The following is a 20,429-nucleotide window of genomic DNA, read 5'->3' as shown; positions in this document are numbered from 1 at the left end:
TCGAACCCGGTGACAGGTGATTGACAGCTGGGTTCAGCCACAGCAGCTGTGCCCCGACACGCGAGGCCGAGGAGGGGGAGGCTGGTCAGAGCACTGGAGACAAACAGGCTGCGAGACCCGTGAGTGTGGAAACCAGTGGAGCCCAGTGAGAGGGAACATACCTGCTTTCTTTCCTATGAGGCCAATGACATATATAGAAGTAGATATATATTATAGATAGATAGAGATAGAAATAGAGAACAGTGTTGCAGTCAAATCCAATACAATTGAAGTCAATGGTGACCACTTGTTCAAACGTGAATAAACAACAGAAAGAAAACATAAAATGCCTCCATGCTGCTCCTGTGGTGTCATCCAAGTGACATCAGACGACATTTAGGCTAAAAACATGGTGTAAATGACGGTGTTTCGAATTGAATATGAATGTCTGGGCTTGGAGGCATTTTATGTTTGTTTTTTCTGTTGTTTTTTTACGTTTGAAGAAGTGATCACCATTTACTTCAATCGTATTGGATTTGGCTGCAACGCTGTTTACTCCTGAAACTCCAAAAGTGCATGTTTTGCGGACTCAAACACTTCACCCACCCCTCCATCGGTATAGTGGTGAGTAGATGAGTGAATTTTCCTTTTTCCGGTGAACTATCCCTTTAAGTTGCCTGTACATATGGAGTGGTTAAAAAAAAAAAGTATTCCGTATTTTTGACTGCTCCACATGTGAAATTGAATGTCCACTCTAGTAGACTACCCTCAGCAGAAAGGACTGAGCAACACTACACAGAGCAAGGGCAAAAGTAGGCAAAACCGGGGACAATCTACAAAAGTGGGGGAATCAACACCAATGCTCAGTTTCCCTGTGGCAAGACTGATGCACCACATCCACCCACTGGGTCCCATTTGAATACAGACCTGAAGGAGACAAACAACTCTGCCCTAGAATGGATCACTGGCGAGATAAGATATGATGATGAGTCATAGATGAAATGAAGAATGAGGAAGCTTTAACTTTTGCAAACCGTTTTTTTTATTATCAATGAGTAACATGGGATGCATTTGTTCCTGTTAACAAGAGAGGAATCACCCCCACTTCTAGTTGAGCCAGAATCAGGAGACCTGGCAGTGTTTTAGATAACAACTTTAGTGTAAATCAGAACAAGGTTATTTACAGTTTAATCAAACTTTTAAAAACTACGAAAACAAAATTCCACTTGCTAATCAACCTCATCACTTAAACATTTCAGATCCATGCACAACAACGGGCCTGCCCTTTACAACAACAACAAATAAATGGATCAATTAATTACTGGACCACTCTGGCTTTTAAGGCAAATTAATTCTTGTTTAAGCTGACATGACATTCAAGCAACAAAAGGACAGCCAGCTAGCTCCTTTGTTCTTTATGATCCGGGGTGCAGGAGCATGGTGCTGAAGAAGACTTGGTCATACAGCTGCTGTGCTTTAACAGACTTCCAGTGCTCCACCAGGCTGCCTGCAGAGCTGTTGATCTCAGGCCAGTCACCGTAGAGGATCTCTGCTGCCACGTCAAATCCGAGAGGAGGCTGCGGTTCATTGTGACCGTTTGACCAAAGATCCTTGCAGGGTCCTTCACCTGCCACTGAAAATGAGACAATAGTCAAAAGGCACATAGAGAATTAACTTGTGACCATATTCCTGCTTCTGTCAAGACAATTTTGGAGCAGGAGCAACCAAAAGATACTAGTGGATTGATTTTGTTTTGCACAACTATGAAGGTCCATTTGTGGCCAGATTTCAACACACTAGAAGTTACATATTAATCAATTAAAGGCACTGAAACCACTGCAGAGTGTTAAGTCGTATAAGTATTGACCCGAGAACTGGTTCTAAATAGGTCACATTCTTATCTTTGGGTGCTTCAGCATACAGTGAGGGCTGTATGACACAGTGAGCTAGTTCTTTATCCACAAAGATATTTAAGCTAAGAAAATCTTCCAGACGTGTTGGCTTGCCATTAACGAAAAACACACACAACCAAGCAAGGGGATTTATATTAAAACACATTATTTTCATGTTTATAATTATTCCTTTACATTAATTCGAAAAAAATTGCTCCTTTTTTGGTATTTTGCACACCAGCAAAAATGCCAACAGGACTGGGTTTTACAGATGCATGAGAACACATTAGGAAAACAACAGGCCGACCACAGTCACGTTTATAAAATTGATCAACATTTAATAAATTCATACAATCAAGTACAAAGCTAAACCTGTGCACCACTAAGCACTGAATGCTCCAAGCGAATTCAACTATACACTCAAACCTGGCACGTAAAACAAAATGATCAGACACCACCTTGAACGTTGAGAAGTACTACAAAATACAGAAAGAAATTCCCTCGCTATAAAAGTTGAAAATAACATACAGTAATTTACTGTTCTAACTATTCTATACATCTCAAGAAATAAGGCTTTTTGCAAAGTTTAGAAATCCATGCAAATTTTCTTCTTGAGCAGAACTATTTAATCGCAACTACTGATTGTAAAATGGCCAAAAATCTGTTTCAAAATCAGACTGGGTATTATCATTAATATTATATAACATACGTATAATATAACACATGTGCAAGCCCGGCTAGCTCCTTTAAAAAAAAAACGTTGCTAACACGCACACAGTAAACTTACACCACTCTTTAGGATCGATAAAGCACATAGCCAGAATGAATGGACGACAATGTCTTAGTACATGACATCAACAAACTACAAAACAAAAAGAAGCTGCACAGTGAATAATTTAAAATTTACAGGCTACATTCATGTTGGGATATGCTTTGGCATAAGGTAATTCTGGAATATAAAACGGCATCAGCTAATACATGGTGGCAGTTTACATCAGGAGACGTTCCCCAGTGTACATTAAAAGAGTGCTGAGGCACACATTGTTGTTCATGTAAATGTATTCAATCAAAACGTTAATTGCAAATCAAGAGTATTAGAGCAATTCAACTCAGCAGGGGGGAAAAGAACAGAAAACCTTCAACTCAACATTTAGGTATTAGATTTTATGTGAGTATTAATGGAGCTCTTTCTTGGCCATCTCTCTTAACAGAACTGTACGGAAACATATCTTTTTCTAACCTGTGACATGAGAAATGCTACTGAAAACCACTTTTCAGCACAAGGCCCATGACAACATCTGTAGTTGACCAATCATTTAGCCCCTTTTCCTACACTGCAATGGAACAATGCACAATTTGAGAAGCAACAACAAAGACTTATTCTTTCTGTAAATCCAATATGACCTACATTTTCACAGAGGATTAAACTGTGTTGAGAGAATGCAAATAACTCTGTAATATCTAGGATGTTATTGTGCAAAACAAAACTTGTCTTATTATTCTAAATCTAAAAAAGAATGATCACACAATTATCTGTATAACTGGATAGATGCATTAAGTATAAACTGTAAAACAAAGAAATCTTAATACTTTTAACGATCCAAGTATAATCAGGTACACAGAGTACACAAAGTAGAAAATACAGCACAGACAGCTATACATCTTTCAAATGTAGTTTACCACCAAATCAAAACAAATGTTTTCTGTTATTCATGTATAATAGAAAGAAATGCTAAGCGAAACCAAAAAGACCCCCTGCACTAACAGGAGCATTAGAATGTGTGAATGGACACACATGCCCTCTACAGGTAGGCATAAGAGTTGGTGCAGCGACACGGGGTCTGCATTGGGGCCACGGTGATGACCTCCAGCTCTTTAGTTGCGGGGATCATCCTGTCCAGGCCCCTCTGGCACTCAAACTGATCCATGGGCCCCGGCCCTAGAGGTGCAAACCCATTCAGCCCAAAAGCAAAGGGTCCCGGCCCACCTGAGGTTACAGTTGCCATCAGCTCCATGTTCATGCTCTCCATCTGGGTCTCTCCAGCACCACCCAGTGGCCTGCTCCCATTCAGCATTTCTGGTGGCATGCTCATACCTAAGAGAAAGAAATGTATAAAATAAAGCTATGTTACATATTTGAAAAGAACTTTATTTCTCGAAACATGCAAACAAATCAATGAACAAGTCTGCTGAAAACTAGGTCACAATGGCTTTAAATTCATCTTTTGTTCTTCCTGCATCCATTTTCTTACTTTAGAAAATAAAAATACTGCACTTTACAGTCAATTTCTAATCCTAAAATGAGTACAATAAAAATCTCTGCATTTTACAGTCACTTTCTAATCCTAAAATATGTAATACTTATTTAGAGGGAGAGTAGAGAGTAGAGCGATAATAGAACATTCATAGTTTACCTGGACTGTGTTGAGCAGAGTTGCGTACTTTCATACTACTAATTTACTTTTAAGTCTACATAAAGGCTGCATAAAAATACATTTTAAACCATCCTAGGTGCATGTTTAAGCGTCAACATACTAATATTATTTTGCTTTCAGAGACATGAAAATCGAAAAATAACTAAACAGACATTTGATTGGCTTAGTGACCCACCGTTAGGTCTTGCCTTCTTCCCTGGGTTTGCTTCCATGCCATCGAATGACCTCTTTCTGTTGGGGACGCCATTCATGAAGCTGCGTCCCTGGATGTGGCCACCATTCTGGCTCATGCCGTTCAGAATAGTCCCGTTATGGGACAGAACCATGTTTTGTTGGAAGTTCTGGGCATTGGAGAGAATCTCCGCACACTCCTGGAATCCCTGGGCGTGGGCCAGGTCGGCAGCAGTCAGCCCACTGGCATTCCTCACACTGCACAACGGGAAGAGGGAGTGTTAGAATCTCGCACTGTACGTTTGATTCACACAAATCCAAAACAAACAAAACAAGACACGTCCAATCACACACACAGACACACACACACACATACAGACTCATAAAGCAAACATTCACAAATGAACAGACATACAGATGTATAGAAATAGCCTGTGCTGCTCTACCACCTCTCCTCCTCTTCGTCATCTTCGTGAGAGATGACGACTGATCCCTTTTGGATCATTTGGATCTTCCAAAGAACTACTCTTTCCAAATGATTGGGGAATCGTCTGCTGCAAAAGGACATGACTAAGACATCTGTGGGGATGCACCTGTTAATTTTAACCTGAAACGACAACATGGAGAGGATGATTTCATCCAAAGAAGATCGATTCTCTAGGTGACAAGACCTCGAGCTCAAGAAAGACAAGACCATTAAGGATTTGGAGTTGAAGTTCACGGTCCACTCAGATTTCCAACAGTGATACTGTTAAAGAATTTCTGCATCGAAGTTCCAAGTAATGGTTTTGACATTCACCAAATGTGTACTGCACAAAGGGAGCAAGGTCACTTGTGCATATGACTGTACGATGTGTACAAAGACATTGGATGAAAGGGATACACTCGAATATAACATGTATCTGTGAAAGAGTGATGTGACACAGCACGGCAAGATTGTTGAATTCTTCCAAACAAGTACAAGATCCAGATGTTCTTGATCCGAAGGAAGCCAGCATGAAACACACTTGTATCTTCAGAAGAAGCACCACAGAGTTAGTGGTTATTATACAGCATGAAGAAAGAACTAACTGCAAACTTCAGGAATCCAGATGTGTCTCCAAAGAAGATGAAACTCCCAAGACCCAGTCTTCATCTTGATTCAAGAAAAATGAAGAAGACAATGAAATGATAAGAGACCGTGTGTGACTGTTGGAGGCATTTGTTCAACCATCTATAACTCTAATTAGAGGCTGTGCAGACACAGTTGTGTTAATCGTATCCAGTTGCAGCAGGAATAGGTGGATTTTGTGCAATAATGAATGAGCGAACAATACAGTGTCATCGGTTCTCAATGTTCAGACCTGTACATGTACAGTATGGAAGGAACTCCACTGGATAATAAAATCAATTACTAGTCATATCAATGCAACTAAAACTACATAAGGATAATCGTTTTAATTATATATTATTACTGTAGTTATTTATTAAATAAAGTGCTGGATAAAAACAGTCCATTTTCTCCTGCTGTTGTGAAATCTGCTCGTCAGCGATTGAGAGGGAAAATATCCCACAACCAATAGATTCCTGTGAAGCTTAATGATGAGACTTCTCTCCATTGGTCAGTTACAAAACAATGCTGTGCTTGTTCTGAGCCTAGATGCCATCACACTGCAAAATGAGCTCTCAAAGCAAACAGCCAAGTCTTTGTTGAAGAAGTGGGACTCCTGGTCCATGTCTAAGCTTCTACTTTTAATAAAAAATGTGAAGAAAATAATTTAAACTGTTCCATACGTCATAATAATTATTGAATATTAAAATACACTAGAGGATAAGTAATGCCAACCTGCAGTGAATACATTGCCATACTTGGTGGGTCCTGCTTTATTCTGGTCTATTTAATTGAAATATTTGCTTTTATGTTGCTGAAGCCATGTACATTGACGTCCACACAATGAGACATTTCAGTTCAGATGCACTGTTGCTGTTCGATCATTCATTTTGCTGAGATTTAGTTCTTTCTCTGCAGTTTTTTCTCTAAACAATTGTGCAAAAAAGAAACATTTCAAAAACTAGTGCACATGAAAAACATTTCATAAAGAATTGAAGATTTAAATGAAAAGCAACAAAAGTAAAAAGATAATCACACAATAACTTGTTGCACATTACCCGTCCCCTTCAAAATTAACGCTTCCAAGGGATTGTTTTTTCCAAGAAATTACATTTATACCGAGAACCAGTTTGTGATAAGGTAGATGAATTTGTCTCACTTCAAGGAATAGAAATTCTCCTTTTTAAATGTCATCAGCTACTTTTTAATCTTTGGTCAGGTCAACAATTTAGTAACACAAATGTATCGCTCTAGAAAGGCATTAATAAATACAAAAATTATCATAAGCAAAAAACAGTTTTAAGGATTTGCTTCAGTATTTTATTATTATTTGAGCGGATACGTTACTTATAATAATTTCTTTGTTAAATGAGGATTGTTGTGCATGTTGTCCACAGGAATTACAGTGGTAAAACAAGCAGCATCAACATGTGTGTTGACCTCGGAACAAAGTCCACCACAACCTTCCCATTGCTGTCACTTATATTTAATGTCATAGTTTTGCAACACTTAGGAATTTTATTTTGAAAATGGCCATTAAAGCCCCCCTTCCTCAATTTTAGTAAATCAAATACGTCACATTAATTGACCAATTAGCCATTGTAGAAACTCCTAGAGACTCTTTATTGCAGTCATAATGGTTTTCAAACATTTTGGACTCCAAAAGAGACAAACTGGACAATATGAATTAAGATTTAAAAATGTCCATGAGTGTCCACCTTAAATCACTGACAAATCATAATCTGTGGTAAAATGTATGCTTACAGATCCCACAGTTGCAAATCTCTCTTCACTCTCAGTACATGTCTACTGTAAATCCCCAAATTTATCAATAATCTCCATTTTAATCTGCATCTTAAATTCCAATATTATTTTGTTAATTTACCTCTTCACAACTCACCTTTCTTTTGCCGTCTTTTAGCTTTAATAACTAGAAGACCTTTGCATAATTGAAATGCACCAATACCTTTTATGATAACTACAAAAAAATCAATGGCAAAAATTACATTACATATTCCTTTAGTGAGACCTGACACCTACGGTATGAATTGATCCAATAATATGGATAACTGTGAATAACACCAATTAATCAAGATTTAATGTTGAAATTTATAAAGGAAGCGTTAATTCTTTGTAAATGCCTGGTATGCTTTGCTTTTCCGTCCTATGCACACATTATGTATCTTCTCTAACTATCGTCTAACCTTCCAGAGGCAGCCTATTATCATGCTACATGTTGATATGGGACTCACGTGATTAAACCTGTCCATATAAAGGGCTCCTATGGTTAGTTCACAAAATCAAAAACAAATCATAAAATAATAACAAAAATAAAAAACACTAGATACAGGAACAATTATGAATAATAAGCAAAGCATGCAGGTCTAAAACTTCAGTTTTGATTCATAAAAAAACCTAGCATTAAAACCAATCACCGCAAGAAATACCTCAACAGTTTGCCAGTGTGTAGATAGGAAGCGATAGTGAGAACACTCAATGCCACAACAGTGCGGCTATCCCAGGGAACGGGGCAGACTCAGCAGTGTCTATTCTCCCCCTTTCTAGGATTACTTGAAAAAACCAAGTCATTTCCAATTCAATGGCTGCAAAACATTAAGAGGTACGGTTCTGTTTCTGTTAGCAGTGTAAAAAACGTTTTTTGTAACTTATTGTCACTTTCATAAAGGAATAAGGTGACAAAGATTAGATGTGAAAACAGACTGTGATACTGTATAGGGTTAATAAATACTGTGACATACAAAACAAAACATTTCTAAGTAGAAAGTAAAAAATACTTGGTACAGTGAAATGACAGTGAATAACCATTGCAACAGGATGAGTGTTAGCATTAAACAGTTAATAGTTCAGTTCATGCTGCTAGGCAAATCTAACCCATCTCACTCAGCTGCCCTGAGCCTCTGTCTCTGCACTACTCTCATCACCGGCAGCCTCTAAACACTGTCCTACCTGCTGCTAGCTCTCTAGAGCGCCACCTTTACACTCTGAGGCTCATGACAAATACATCAAATCTTTTCGTTTTGTTGTGACCAAATGTTGATATTTGGTGGAGTTCAAGAAAATAGTGAATTTTTTAGAAATCCACAATTGTTTGAACCCATCTAGGAAGCGATGGGTTATGAAGTGAGATCTTTGGATGAAAACAAAATTATTAGTTTAGATATTCTTTTAAAATGTATTAAATATTGAGGGTTTAAATTTTGTATTTAAAATCACGCGATAAAGTTAAGCTTGTTTTTGTCCCATTGACTCAAATGGATTTTAATATTTCTCTGTTTGAGGGAAAGATTCCTTTAAGGTCTGTTAAAGATTTAATTTGAATTTAGTTCAGATACAAGAACCAGAACCAGAAACAATGACTTTCGATGATTTTTCAGCATGAGGATTTTGTGTCACTAAGACTAAATGGAGAAAAGATAGGAGGAAGTGGGCAAATGGGACAAGTTTCTTTATGAAGGCCGGGAAAGACCACAAGTAGGTTCCAGTCTCATCCAGCTAAAGATACTGCAGATGTGAAATACTTGTCCCAATGGAAAGCTGGACTCACTATCTACAGTAATAGGAGAAGGATGAGCATCACATGGGGATGAGGAGAGTCTTCCATTGTTGCCACTGAACAAGATTAATTCCTCAGTCCAGAACCAGGTCTCTGCAGTGGAAGAGTGCAAGAAGATGGTTGGGCCAGAGGAAATGAGGATAATGGTCCACTCAAGAAAAAAGTTTCCAACCATGACACCACTTGTTCAATTTAAAAAATGTTTAACAATTCTGTCGCTGAAGTTTCATTTGAATGTATTAAAGTATCTGAGGGCGAGAGCTTTACTTCATATTTTAGATGATGAAATACATTCAAATTTTCCAAACAGATGAGGTGTCAGATCCCTGATCTCAACAAACCTACGGTCAGCCATCAGGTGCTGTTGGAAAATAAAATGAATCCACAGTGAGTCTTTCTACACATGTTCGGCCAACTGAGTGCATTGAATCAGTGGCAGAGGCAGATGGCGAGAGATGGTCGACTTGTTGTTGTTCCGCCTAATAAATCAGAGATGAATCAAAATAGTGGGATTTCTCCGAACTTCGACTTGGCTTCTTCTTTTTTTCTTCCACCCACTTTGATGATTCGTAAAAGAACCGGAGGAGTCCCGGTGGCAAAGCCTCCTCAAATTCCAAGGAAACAGAAGATACTAGCAGGCATGTGGTGGCACAAGGCAAGAGTATAGGAGATAGCTCTATACTCAAGAATCCTCACAACGGAAATCAACGAGCGCTAAGTTTATATCGTTACATTTGATACTACAATTCCAATCTGTGTGCAGCAATATAAATAGTAATACCACTGTTTTATTTGGTGACATAAGTTATATAGGTTATATGATTTCAATTTGAAAACATGACTGATAATGTTGACGCTAGAGTTTCATTAGAGAAGACAAATATTTTACATTTAATAGCTGTAGAACTATAAATGGAAATTTATCTTCTGAAATACTGGATACCGAATAAATATTGTATTTGTTTGTCTGTGATTCAGCCACAGTGGGAGCCAGAATGCTTTTTGCCTGGCGTTCACCAACATTACAAGCAGATATAAAGAATTTGCCAAAAGGAGACTTAGCTCTTTTTTAGCTTTAGAAATTAACATTATTATAACAGGTTAACATTAATTAACCTTGGTTATAACACCAAAGATTGTTCATCGTTTTCATGTCATCGATTTTTATTGTGGCAGAGACAAAGATCTTAAGTGTCCAGTAAAATGTTAATGTCAACTTTAAAAAGGACACTTTCAAAACCTGATCCAGGTTTTTCTGACTGGCCAGGAAAAATATATACATACAAAAGAATAATGAAGCTAATATAAACAGTAGATTATTATGCTTATTGTTGCTCTGCTGAAATGTTACAACAATTCAAAATGGGTTGTAAAAGGTGGAAAGGTAAACTCGTCTCAGTTAATTATCAATTACCAACTAAGCTTTCTGTATTTGTCTTGTATGTAACTACAAAAAATTGCAATTTCATAATAGGAAAGTAATGGTCCTGTATTTAGGATTATGACTTATGTGAAAATATTGCTGCATCAACTTCATTGTTTTTTAATAATTATTTAAATGTAAATTTATTATTAAAAATGTTTAAAAAATCATTCATTGAATACGGTATTTTTTTACCATGAAAACATGAATTTTCACACAAGCAATAACATATTGAGCCTCCAAATTGAATCTATATTAATTTCTTGTTTTTTTATATTAATTTAATTTTTATTAGGAAAACAAAAAATCACAAAGAACATTGTCTATATATAGCCTTTCGGATGATTTTAGGATTTGGATATGTTTTTTGAATATATCCAACATCATTAACAGACCTTTGACAACAATTACATTTTTAAGCTAGGTTGTTAGTTTTTTTTTGTCATGAGCCTCATTCCCACTTGTGTTTCTTCCTTCCCAGTTGAGCTCCACTATTTCTGTGTCACAACAAAAAAACGTTTCTTAATGATAAACTAAACTAAATACAGTATCTGTAATCTGCAGGGAAAAGAAAATCACATATCATGTTTATCATAAATATCACTCATCAGCTGATAACCAAATGCACATTACATGATGTCCACAAGAAAGGTTTTTTGTAAGTAATTACAAAAATATGTCTGCAAAAAGCATTGCAGTACATTTGAAACAGTCAAAGCAAACAGGGAGTTCATATGCTGGGGGAAATCAACTTTTAAACAGGAAGTAAAAAGCAAATCACCCTGTTAAAGTTTGACTTGACTGACTCAGCCCTCAGGCTCAACCTTCAATCATTAAATATATATTTAGCATATCTTTGATTTCTATGTAGCGTCTGTGGGACATGTGGTCTCTGGAACAATGAGGAAGAGATTATATGGGTTTCAACAACCTTTTAAAGGTGTGTTAGCTTTGGTTGCATTCTTTCTTGAATGCCAGAGGTAACCAGAGGCCAAAAGTAAACAATACTATTCTCAGATTTGATTTATTATCATCAAATACAAATGCTTTTCCTCTTCATACTGACATGAAGCCATTATTTCACACTGGTATTAATGTTTCTTTTTTTTTTCAATGACAATATCTGGTAAACTCTGATGTATTTGACAACATATTGACCATTTCTCTGATGGTGGCATAAAAACATAAAAAAGCTACACACAATAAACTTGGCATCTGTAATCTCCCTGCTCGTTTTGACTTTCTCTACTTGAATGAGATCAGAAAGAAAAGGCATAAAGCTTGTTGTAAAAAATGAAACTGCAAGTAATGCGAGAAGGAAAAACCGGTTGATCAACCTTCAGAACTGTTACATATATATCTTTAAATGTGCTGTATCTTTTAATATCTCACCATCTCTGCATTTAAAAAACACTTTTTAATCTGGCGAAACCGAAGACAAATTGATTAATTAAACAATGCTCGAGTACTAGTAATAAAGCAGTACAGACGTAATGTTTATACACTTTTATAAAATAGTTAATTCTGACAAGGGTAAAAATGAAGTGCTTAGTTCATTGACTTGACTGACTTGTGTGGCCTTCGGGGAATAATAATTATGACCGATATTTGTTTCACCGCCCTGCAGGTCTTGGATCTAAATTTAGGAAACAGGAAAGATGAGTCGTGTCTCTAATGCCTTTGTTCATTCAGTAATTTTGCTTATTTATCTTTGCTTATTATCTCAAAGTCCATATTTACTTATATTTATCTCACTGTATTTGTTGAAAAAGGTGAGAATTATCTGATCTTGCAGTTCTTGAGCTATGTCCAATGTGAAATAAATACAGTTTCATTCTGTGCAACAGAAATAACACTTTTTCTTCCTGATGGTAAAAGGTTATATAAAAAAAGGAGTCAATGTGCATTTGGTCATCTAGTCAGGCTCTTTATTTAAGACAATAACCAAAACAAACGTTAACAAAGAAAATCACTCTAGATTTAACAAAGATCATGCAAAATGATCTACAAGTCTAAAAACAGTTTATCAACTTTTACATTAAGTTGTCCTCATGTCTGAGTAATAATCGAGCTGAATTTACAGGCGCCAGTTAAGATCCAAGGTGCCGTGCCAAGTTAATTATTGAACTGTATTATAACACAGCCCTTCCTCAAATTACAAAGGAAATTTAAAAGGCGTTTAATGAGAGTAAATAAAAAGGAACTTAATCATTCTCTATGAACTCAGTTTGATTGTTAACATTATTACACATGGAGGGCAACTTAATGTGAATTGTTGCAATGATAAACAACAATTTCAAGGATTAACAAAATCTGTCACATTTTCAAGGGAGCACCATCAATTCTTTTGCTATCTAACAACACATCTTATGATCAGACTGTTCTGAGCTGAAGTGGTTGAACGATAAACACTGTTTATTTTGTCTTTTACCGTTCTGCAACAAAATGTCACAAAAGCAACTATTTAATGAAATGCACTTCCATCAGCTAATTACTTACACTGATGGGATATTATTTCATGTCCAATTTACTCTTTTATACCAATCTACAACCTATACTGAAGATTTTGTATTTTATTTATTCGTTTTATTTGAGTGTGGTTTTCACATAAGCCATTACTGGTTTCTATCACACCCTATACGTATTTTAACATTTCATCTATGGAACTTTGTATTTCACACAATGCAATGCGAAATAAACTAAACTAAATGTTAATGTTTCTTGACATTTTCCAGTGTCAAATTTTACCACCAGAAAAGCACAGTATGCTTGTTTAAAAAAAATAATCACTTACAATTATGTATCGCATACCGCTTTAATGTAGTTATGGTTAATTTACCATTAATAAAAGCAGCTTCTTTCTGGCTGAGTGAGTGAGACAGCCATGGCATCAAAAAAGTTTATTTATTTCTTTAAACTTTTTCACTTTGTGTACAAATTTGCTCACTCCTGTAAAAGGTAATTCGCAGAAATATTAACAACAGTTAGAAGCTGCATATAAATCCATCATTAAAATTGTGTTACTTGCGTGATTTGAGTTTGGTGGTGATCCCTTGTAAAGGTGTTAACTAAGTAGTTGGACAGTACAGAGGAAAAACAAATGTGGGCAAAGGACCCATCGCTGGACTTACTCAGCTTTCGCTCCCTGAATCAAGAGAGCGTTGATGCACTCCAGACTGCCCGCACGAGCAGCCTTGTGGATGGGCGTCTCGCCCACATAGTCCTGAGTGGCGACAAAAGACTGCAGTTACACACAAAAAACATTAAGACTATGAGTATGAAGAAGTTTTTTTAATCAAATACACCCTCTCTTCAGTTTCCATAGTCAGAAAAAATAAACTCCATGAGCGATGACAGGGTGTAACACAGGCTGAACTTTTCTCAGAGACTTCACCACCACCCACGCACATTTACAGTTACACATTAGTGCAGATGAAGGGGAGGGATGGAAGGGAGGGAGAGAACAAAAGCACACACCAAGAAGGCTGTCTCCAACCACAAAGCAATATGGGCTGTGCTTTGTGCTCACACACTCTGTCTCTGTCCCAACAGCCAGGTCAAAATATCATAAATCCAATAGAGGGAAATCCTAGAATTTCACCAGGTGTTTCAACATATGCTGAGCAAATTCAAAGCCAAATCCCTAGCAATGTGTTTCACAGTGACGACAACATGTTATGTCATTGTGACCTACTAATCTGATTTCTCTCAGCGGTGCAGCGCAGCATAAAATACACCCCCAGAGTCTGAGCATGAAAATACATGAGGAGGCAATGACGTCACAAGCAAAGGGCAGTCGAGCTGACACACATAATCTGAATATAGGTCAAGTGGGGGACTAAGTAGTAACAATGCATGCTAAGGATCATGACCTCGAGTTAGAATGATCCTCTTTGATGGGATCAGCGTGAGCTCAGCCTCTCACACAGCTCTGCTCTTTTCCCTCTAGCATTTGTGCCACTGCCAGTATATAGTTGAGATTTTGTTCTGTTTTTAATGTAAAAGGGATTTATTGTTAAAGGTTATTCTGTTTATTGCAGTTTTCATCACAGATTAGTCAGACAACTATGTGAACGATCATGTTTCCACGAGTCTCTCTGGGAAATGTCAACAAGGGAAATTCCTGTGAACTTTCTTGACTTGCGGGGTGATTTTGAAAGCACCAGCCTGAACTATTAAATTCTCTGGCGTATAAGAAACTTTTCACACATGAACTCCAGATAATAGGGTCAGGACATTGTCCAGAGTTTGCCTTGCAGAAATGAAGAGATTTTCTGGGTGAAGCTCATTCACAACAACAGGAAAATGTCCGTCACGTTCAGCCGTGGGTGGTGCACACCCGACGGATACATTTTGCTGCAGAAATCCCATGTTTTTCTTCACACATCAACATCGGCCTGCATCACCAAAAACTGTTGAAGCTTGGCGCCTTCCCTTACGTGAATTACAAATCTTTTTCATCCTGAGATATTTGCATTGTTTTTCCAGTTTTGCATCTGTCTCAAGTCAGAAACATAATCAACTCACTCAAAGTGAATTTTCTGGACATTTTTCTTGCTGCACTCTCCCACAGCCTGACATTTCCTGGACCTTTTTACGAGGGGGCTGGGAGGAAAAGTTTAGCAAAACGTCCCAAGCAACTGGGAAAGAGTCCAAGAGCTCGATGGGTGTCTGAAACCTGCTTCTAAGTGTGCAGATCGTGTGTTGAGTGTGCGCCTGATGCCTTACCTGTCTGTTAATGTCTGCACCAGCTTGCAGTAGCCATAACAGGCACTTAGGGTGGCCCCCAAATGCAGCAATGTGAGTGGGCGTCTGCGCAAACCTGGAGGTCACCGCGTTCACACCACATCCCACCTGAACCAGACGCATCACACACTCCAGCTGTGCGGAGACAGGGGAAGAAGAATGAATGAATGAGGAAGTCCGACACATTACAGCATGTTTGCAGTGATCGCCGTTAATTGCTCTGGAAGAAGACGTGACACTGGGCGGGTGGAGACAAGTCAAGCAAAGTGTCTTAGAGGCACAAATGCAACATTACACTCACTGTGTCTGCTTTGGGCTTTTATTGCTTTAGGCATTGATCCAATTCCTGCAGAGTATAGCCCTGCCCTTTTTCCAGAGAGTAGTCAAGTGTGAAACTAATCTTACTACGAGTCTCTGAGCGCGTTGAGCTCAGGCCCATAAACAGTTCGTTACAAACGTGTTATTAGCGTATAAAGTTATCATGGAAGGGACTTGTTTTTGTCCGCCATGTTTTCTATAAAAAGCCTACACACGTACATAAAAGTAATTACTCCAGCTTTGTTCTCACTAGTTTAAAAAAAAACTATTCTAAGGTTAATTCTAAGTTAACTCGCATATTTATTTAAGATAACTTGTGTTTTTTCTCGTGACGTTGTAATTTCATTGTTAACATCTCATCAAACGGCCATTAAGTTGATGTTTAGGATTTTCCCGCTCATAATAATCTTTTAGCTACTTAACCCTATGAGGCTAGAACACGGTGTTTTGTGTTGTTTTAATTGTGAAAGCGAAGTGCTCGTGTTAATGGTCCATTGTCTGCCTCCAGAAAACCATGGCTGCTGCTTGGTCTCATCAGCGAACAGTTAACATCAGGAAATGGCCGAGACCAGGCTCAACGTCGGAGAGGGCTCCTCCGCTCTTTGTGGACCGTTCCCCGGCGACGCTCATTGTAACAAAGACCAGAACCCGACCTACCTTCCCGAAGTGAGCGGCCCAGTGTACGGGCGTCCAGCCGTAGAAGGTGTCCTCCACGCTGAGGTCAGCCGGGTTGGAGGTGCACTGAAGCAGGGAGCACAAGGCGCCGACATCTCCATCCCTGCACGCCCGGTGGAGAGGGAAGCGGCTGTTCAGCACCTCCTCGCTCGAGAATCCAGACTCCACTCCCGCCGACATGGTCGCAGCGCGGGGGCAGAGATGACCGACGACGGCTGACCGCGGTTTGAACAGACGACGGAGCGAGAAGCGGATTGTGGTCGTGGATGGTGGATGGTGGAGTGTGAGTGTGTGAGTGTGTTTGTGTGTTTGTGTGTGTGTGTGTGTGTATCAGGGCCACCCTGCCTGCTGTGTGTCTGTGAGTGAGTGTGTGTGTGTGTGTGTGCAGACTTTCTGCCTGACAACACAAAGCAGAAAGGGCAGAGCACGCGCCGGAGTGAAACTTGAGATACCCAGAGTGAGCAACAAACCCCGGCCTGGATTTGACACTCCGGACTGGGTTTGACAGTCAGGACTGGATTTGACACTCCGGACTGGATTTGACACTCAGGACTGGGTTTGACAGTCAGGACTGGATTTGACACTCAGGACTGGGTTTGACAGTCAGGACTGGGTTTGACAGTCAGGACTGGATTTGACAGTCAGGACTGGATTTGACACTCAGGACTGGGTTTGACAGTCAGGACTGGATTTGACAGTCAGGACTGGATTTGACAGTCAGGACTGGATTTGACACTCAGGACTGGGTTTGACAGTCAGGACTGAATTTGACACTCAGGACTGGGTTTGACAGTCAGGACTGGATTTGACACTCCGGACTGGATTTGACACTCAGGACTGGGTTTGACAGTCAGGACTGGATTTGACAGTCAGGACTGGATTTGACAGTCAGGACTGGATTTGACACTCAGGACTGGGTTTGACAGTCAGGACTGGATTTGACAGTCAGGACTGGATTTGACACTCAGGACTGGGTTTGACAGTCAGGACTGGATTTGACAGTCAGGACTGGATTTGACACTCAGGACTGGGTTTGACAGTCAGGACTGGATTTGACAGTCAGGACTGGATTTGACACTCAGGACTGGGTTTGACAGTCAGGACTGGATTTGACAGTCAGGACTGGATTTGACACTCAGGACTGGGTTTGACAGTCAGGACTGGATTTGACAGTCAGGACTGGATTTGACACTCAGGACTGGGTTTGACAGTCAGGACTGGATTTGACAGTCAGGACTGGATTTGACAGTCAGGACTGGATTTGACAGTCAGGACTGGATTTGACAGTCAGGACTGGGTTTGACAGTCAAGACTGGGTTTGACAGTCAGGACTGGATTTGACAGTCAGGACTGGATTTTACAGTCAGGACTGGATTTAGCACTCCGGACTGGATTTGAAACTCCACTCCACACTCCGGACTGCTCTCCTCCTCCTCCTCCTCCTCCTCCTCCTCCTCCTCCTCCTCCTCTCTCTGGTCATAGACTGTAATGCCCTGCCACAATCATAGACTGAATATAAAAGTCCCAATTCACCACTTGGCCCTACCCCTTTGGGCTGTGAAGGGGAAGTGTTGTCCCATTTCTCTATGACACCGCATTTTCCGAGATGACCTCCGGGTAAAATCCGGAGAATTGGCTATGGACTTTACCCGTAGCTGGCCTTTCACAGATGCAGAGGTTCTTTGTACAGACGCGTTCAAAACAGCATCAAATCCTGTTCCACATGATCATGTGATCATGTTTACAGCACCCGACCCCGTTGTCGGCTCTTATCACCTCAAACTCTCTTAAAATCTTTGTTGGTGTTTTCTACGCGTGAGTAACGTGGTAATGTTCGTTACAACCATGTCCCGTATATGAAGTTTGAAAAAAACGTCCCTGCTCATGTATAACGTTTTCAGTGCTGGGCAAAGTTTAATGGACGGGACTAACAATACATTGAAATAACCGATGTAAACACGTTGACTGACTGCGTATTGATCAATAGATCAATCTGTCCTGTCTGTTCTGCAGTTGTCAGTTGTGTCCCTATTATAATGTTGGTTGATAGTGGTTAATAATATAATAACGTTAGTTGATATTGTTTGTTGTTGTTTGGCTGCTGATGACGTAGCGAGTGGTGTCCCAATTCTTAGGGGAACATTTGTTTAGCCCTCTCCCTTGTGGCTCTGTTTGGAGGGGACGCTCCCAGCGAAGGCCACTTCATATCTAGGGGTAGGGCCAAGGGAGAGGAATTGGGACAGGGCCTAAATACAGCCTCGTTACAGGACCATTGTGAAGGGTTTAGTGACATCTAGTGGTGAGGGTGCAGATTACATCGTGCCATTTCCCTCTCCTACCATTCCAAGCTTGTAAGATTCAATCGTGAAATTATCCAATCATAAAAGATTTTTAAAAGGAAAGATGCAAAGTGATGCCATTTTTGCTCACCTATGTTTCTATTCTGGCCACAATAGGATTATAATTTGTGCGATGTTTCTTCATTAACAGTAGGGATGCACCTGTGAGTACTAACCATAACCCTGACGCCCAATGTTATATTTCTTTCTCCAGTATCAACTTTTCCCTGTTCTAAAAAATGTTTTTTATCTCACTGTATGTGCTGTCTTACTGTTATTTTAGATTTGATAAAACATTACAGCTCTAGTAACTCATAACTTTAACTCCATAATCCATTGACACATCTCCCTTGTACGATCAGATTCCTCTCGGTGACCAAAAAAGAGAATATTTATCAGCGGCTTGAATCACACAGAGTATTGATTAATGCTTGTAATAAAAATGTGAGTAATCTTTGAATGTTTAAGGAAATAAGCCTCTTTAATTGATTGCAAACAAGTAATTTATAAGTTCCTAATGTAATGTTTCTTTTTTACCACAGGATGGGAGTATACAACAAGAACTGGTCAAACACAAGCTCTGACCATAGAGGTATATAAAAAGATTGGCACACAGGCTCTGACACAGATTGACGCAAGCAGTGACAAAAGATAATATCTGCTTGTCTTTTCCCCACTATTTTCATATTAATGGTATAATTATCATTCATCTTACGGTTTGCAGGAAACAAACACACTGTAACAATGCACATGCTATTTTGAAATGACAAACCATTTACTAGCTGTGCCTGTTTTGTGTTAAATTGTTATTTATGTACACTAGGGGGAGATATTGACCACAGCGGGTCACTGGTGATTTCCCTCCTGAGCCAGAAGTAACCGGTTATGGGTCGATATCACGTCATTTAATTTCATATCACTGTCTGTGGGTCAGTCCAGGTGTAGTCTCACATCCATTATCTTACACTATGTTTGCAGCTTTATTGAGTTTTAATTTACCTGTTTTCATCGTCATCAGGTTTCAGACAAAAAAAGAAGATGTGATTATCCAGCACTGGAGAAACATTCTATTGGTTTATTCATTATAGTATATCTTTAGAACTGCACCCTGAATTGCAGTGGTGAAGAGATAGAAAATAAAATACGAATAGAAATACTCTTGAAATTGCTCCTAAGTACAGAATTTGGGTCATTGTACGTAATGAGTGGAAGTATCTCATGTATTCAGAGACAGTGTTGGAAAGTTTTTTTTCCGTCATGCTCTGTTTGCTCCATCCATGAACCATATGTCCATTTTCACCAACCAGGTCAACCTGTGCCTGCACTGGGTGAACTGCAGAGCCGTTTTCTCTTATGAGAAAAGCTTTGGAGTGAAGAGAATGTTAATGAACCTCAGAGAGGTGCGTCATACCGATATCACTGTGATGATATCTCGCTCCACTTCACCGGCAAACCATTGAGCATTCTGTGGGAGGCACTCCATTACCCAGTTTCCCCCGAGTCATCTCCTTCACCTTTCCACAACCAGTGACATATAGGTCAGTATTAATGGACTCGGACACTAATTAGTATGAAGCAACACAATGCCAGCAAGATATGTTTTAAGCAGCAGGGAACCAGTTCACAGCAAGTGCACCCCTCCCTTCTCCCTACTGTCCTTATTCCTTATGCATAAATACTGTGTAACTCACACACACAGTTAAAACACACACTTAAATGAACATGGGCGAAAAAAATCAACTGGTGCTCCAAATATAGAACAGAATATGGAATGTATTGCCACACTG

At 39.3% G+C, this 20,429-nt stretch overlaps 1 protein-coding gene across 1 annotated transcript; it reads right to left on the bottom strand.

Annotated features, from left to right (window-relative positions):
* Positions 1-1,000: 1,000 nt before the first annotated feature.
* On the bottom strand, positions 1,001-16,571 carry ankrd10b (ankyrin repeat domain 10b). The gene is made up of 6 exons (XM_034573893.1): positions 16,286-16,571; positions 15,293-15,445; positions 13,696-13,787; positions 4,482-4,735; positions 3,859-3,966; positions 1,001-1,612 (listed from the first exon to the last, which is right to left on the bottom strand). Exons 1-6 carry the CDS (start codon positions 16,481-16,483, stop codon positions 1,395-1,397), a joined length of 1,023 nt encoding a protein of 340 aa, XP_034429784.1. The 5' UTR covers positions 16,484-16,571; the 3' UTR covers positions 1,001-1,394.
* Positions 16,572-20,429: the final 3,858 nt, after the last annotated feature.

Source organism: Hippoglossus hippoglossus, chromosome 21, assembly GCF_009819705.1.
Source record: "Hippoglossus hippoglossus isolate fHipHip1 chromosome 21, fHipHip1.pri, whole genome shotgun sequence".
NCBI classification, from domain to species: domain Eukaryota; kingdom Metazoa; phylum Chordata; class Actinopteri; order Pleuronectiformes; family Pleuronectidae; genus Hippoglossus; species Hippoglossus hippoglossus.
The sequence above is the reverse complement of the archived record's forward strand: the minus strand, read 5'-3'. Positions and strand labels throughout refer to the sequence as shown.

Excerpts from the sequence above, each read along its gene's own strand:
- ankrd10b (XM_034573893.1), bottom strand. The coding sequence starts at position 16,483 with ATGTCGGCGGGAGTGGAGTCTGGATTCTCGAGCGAGGAGGTGCTGAAC. Across the intron at positions 3,967-4,481 it reads GAAGAAGGCAAGACCTAACG|GTATGAGCATGCCACCAGAA; the intron begins GTGGGTCACTAA and ends TCTTTCTCTTAG. Across the intron at positions 1,613-3,858 it reads GATGGCAACTGTAACCTCAG|TGGCAGGTGAAGGACCCTGC; the intron begins GTGGGCCGGGAC and ends TCTCATTTTCAG.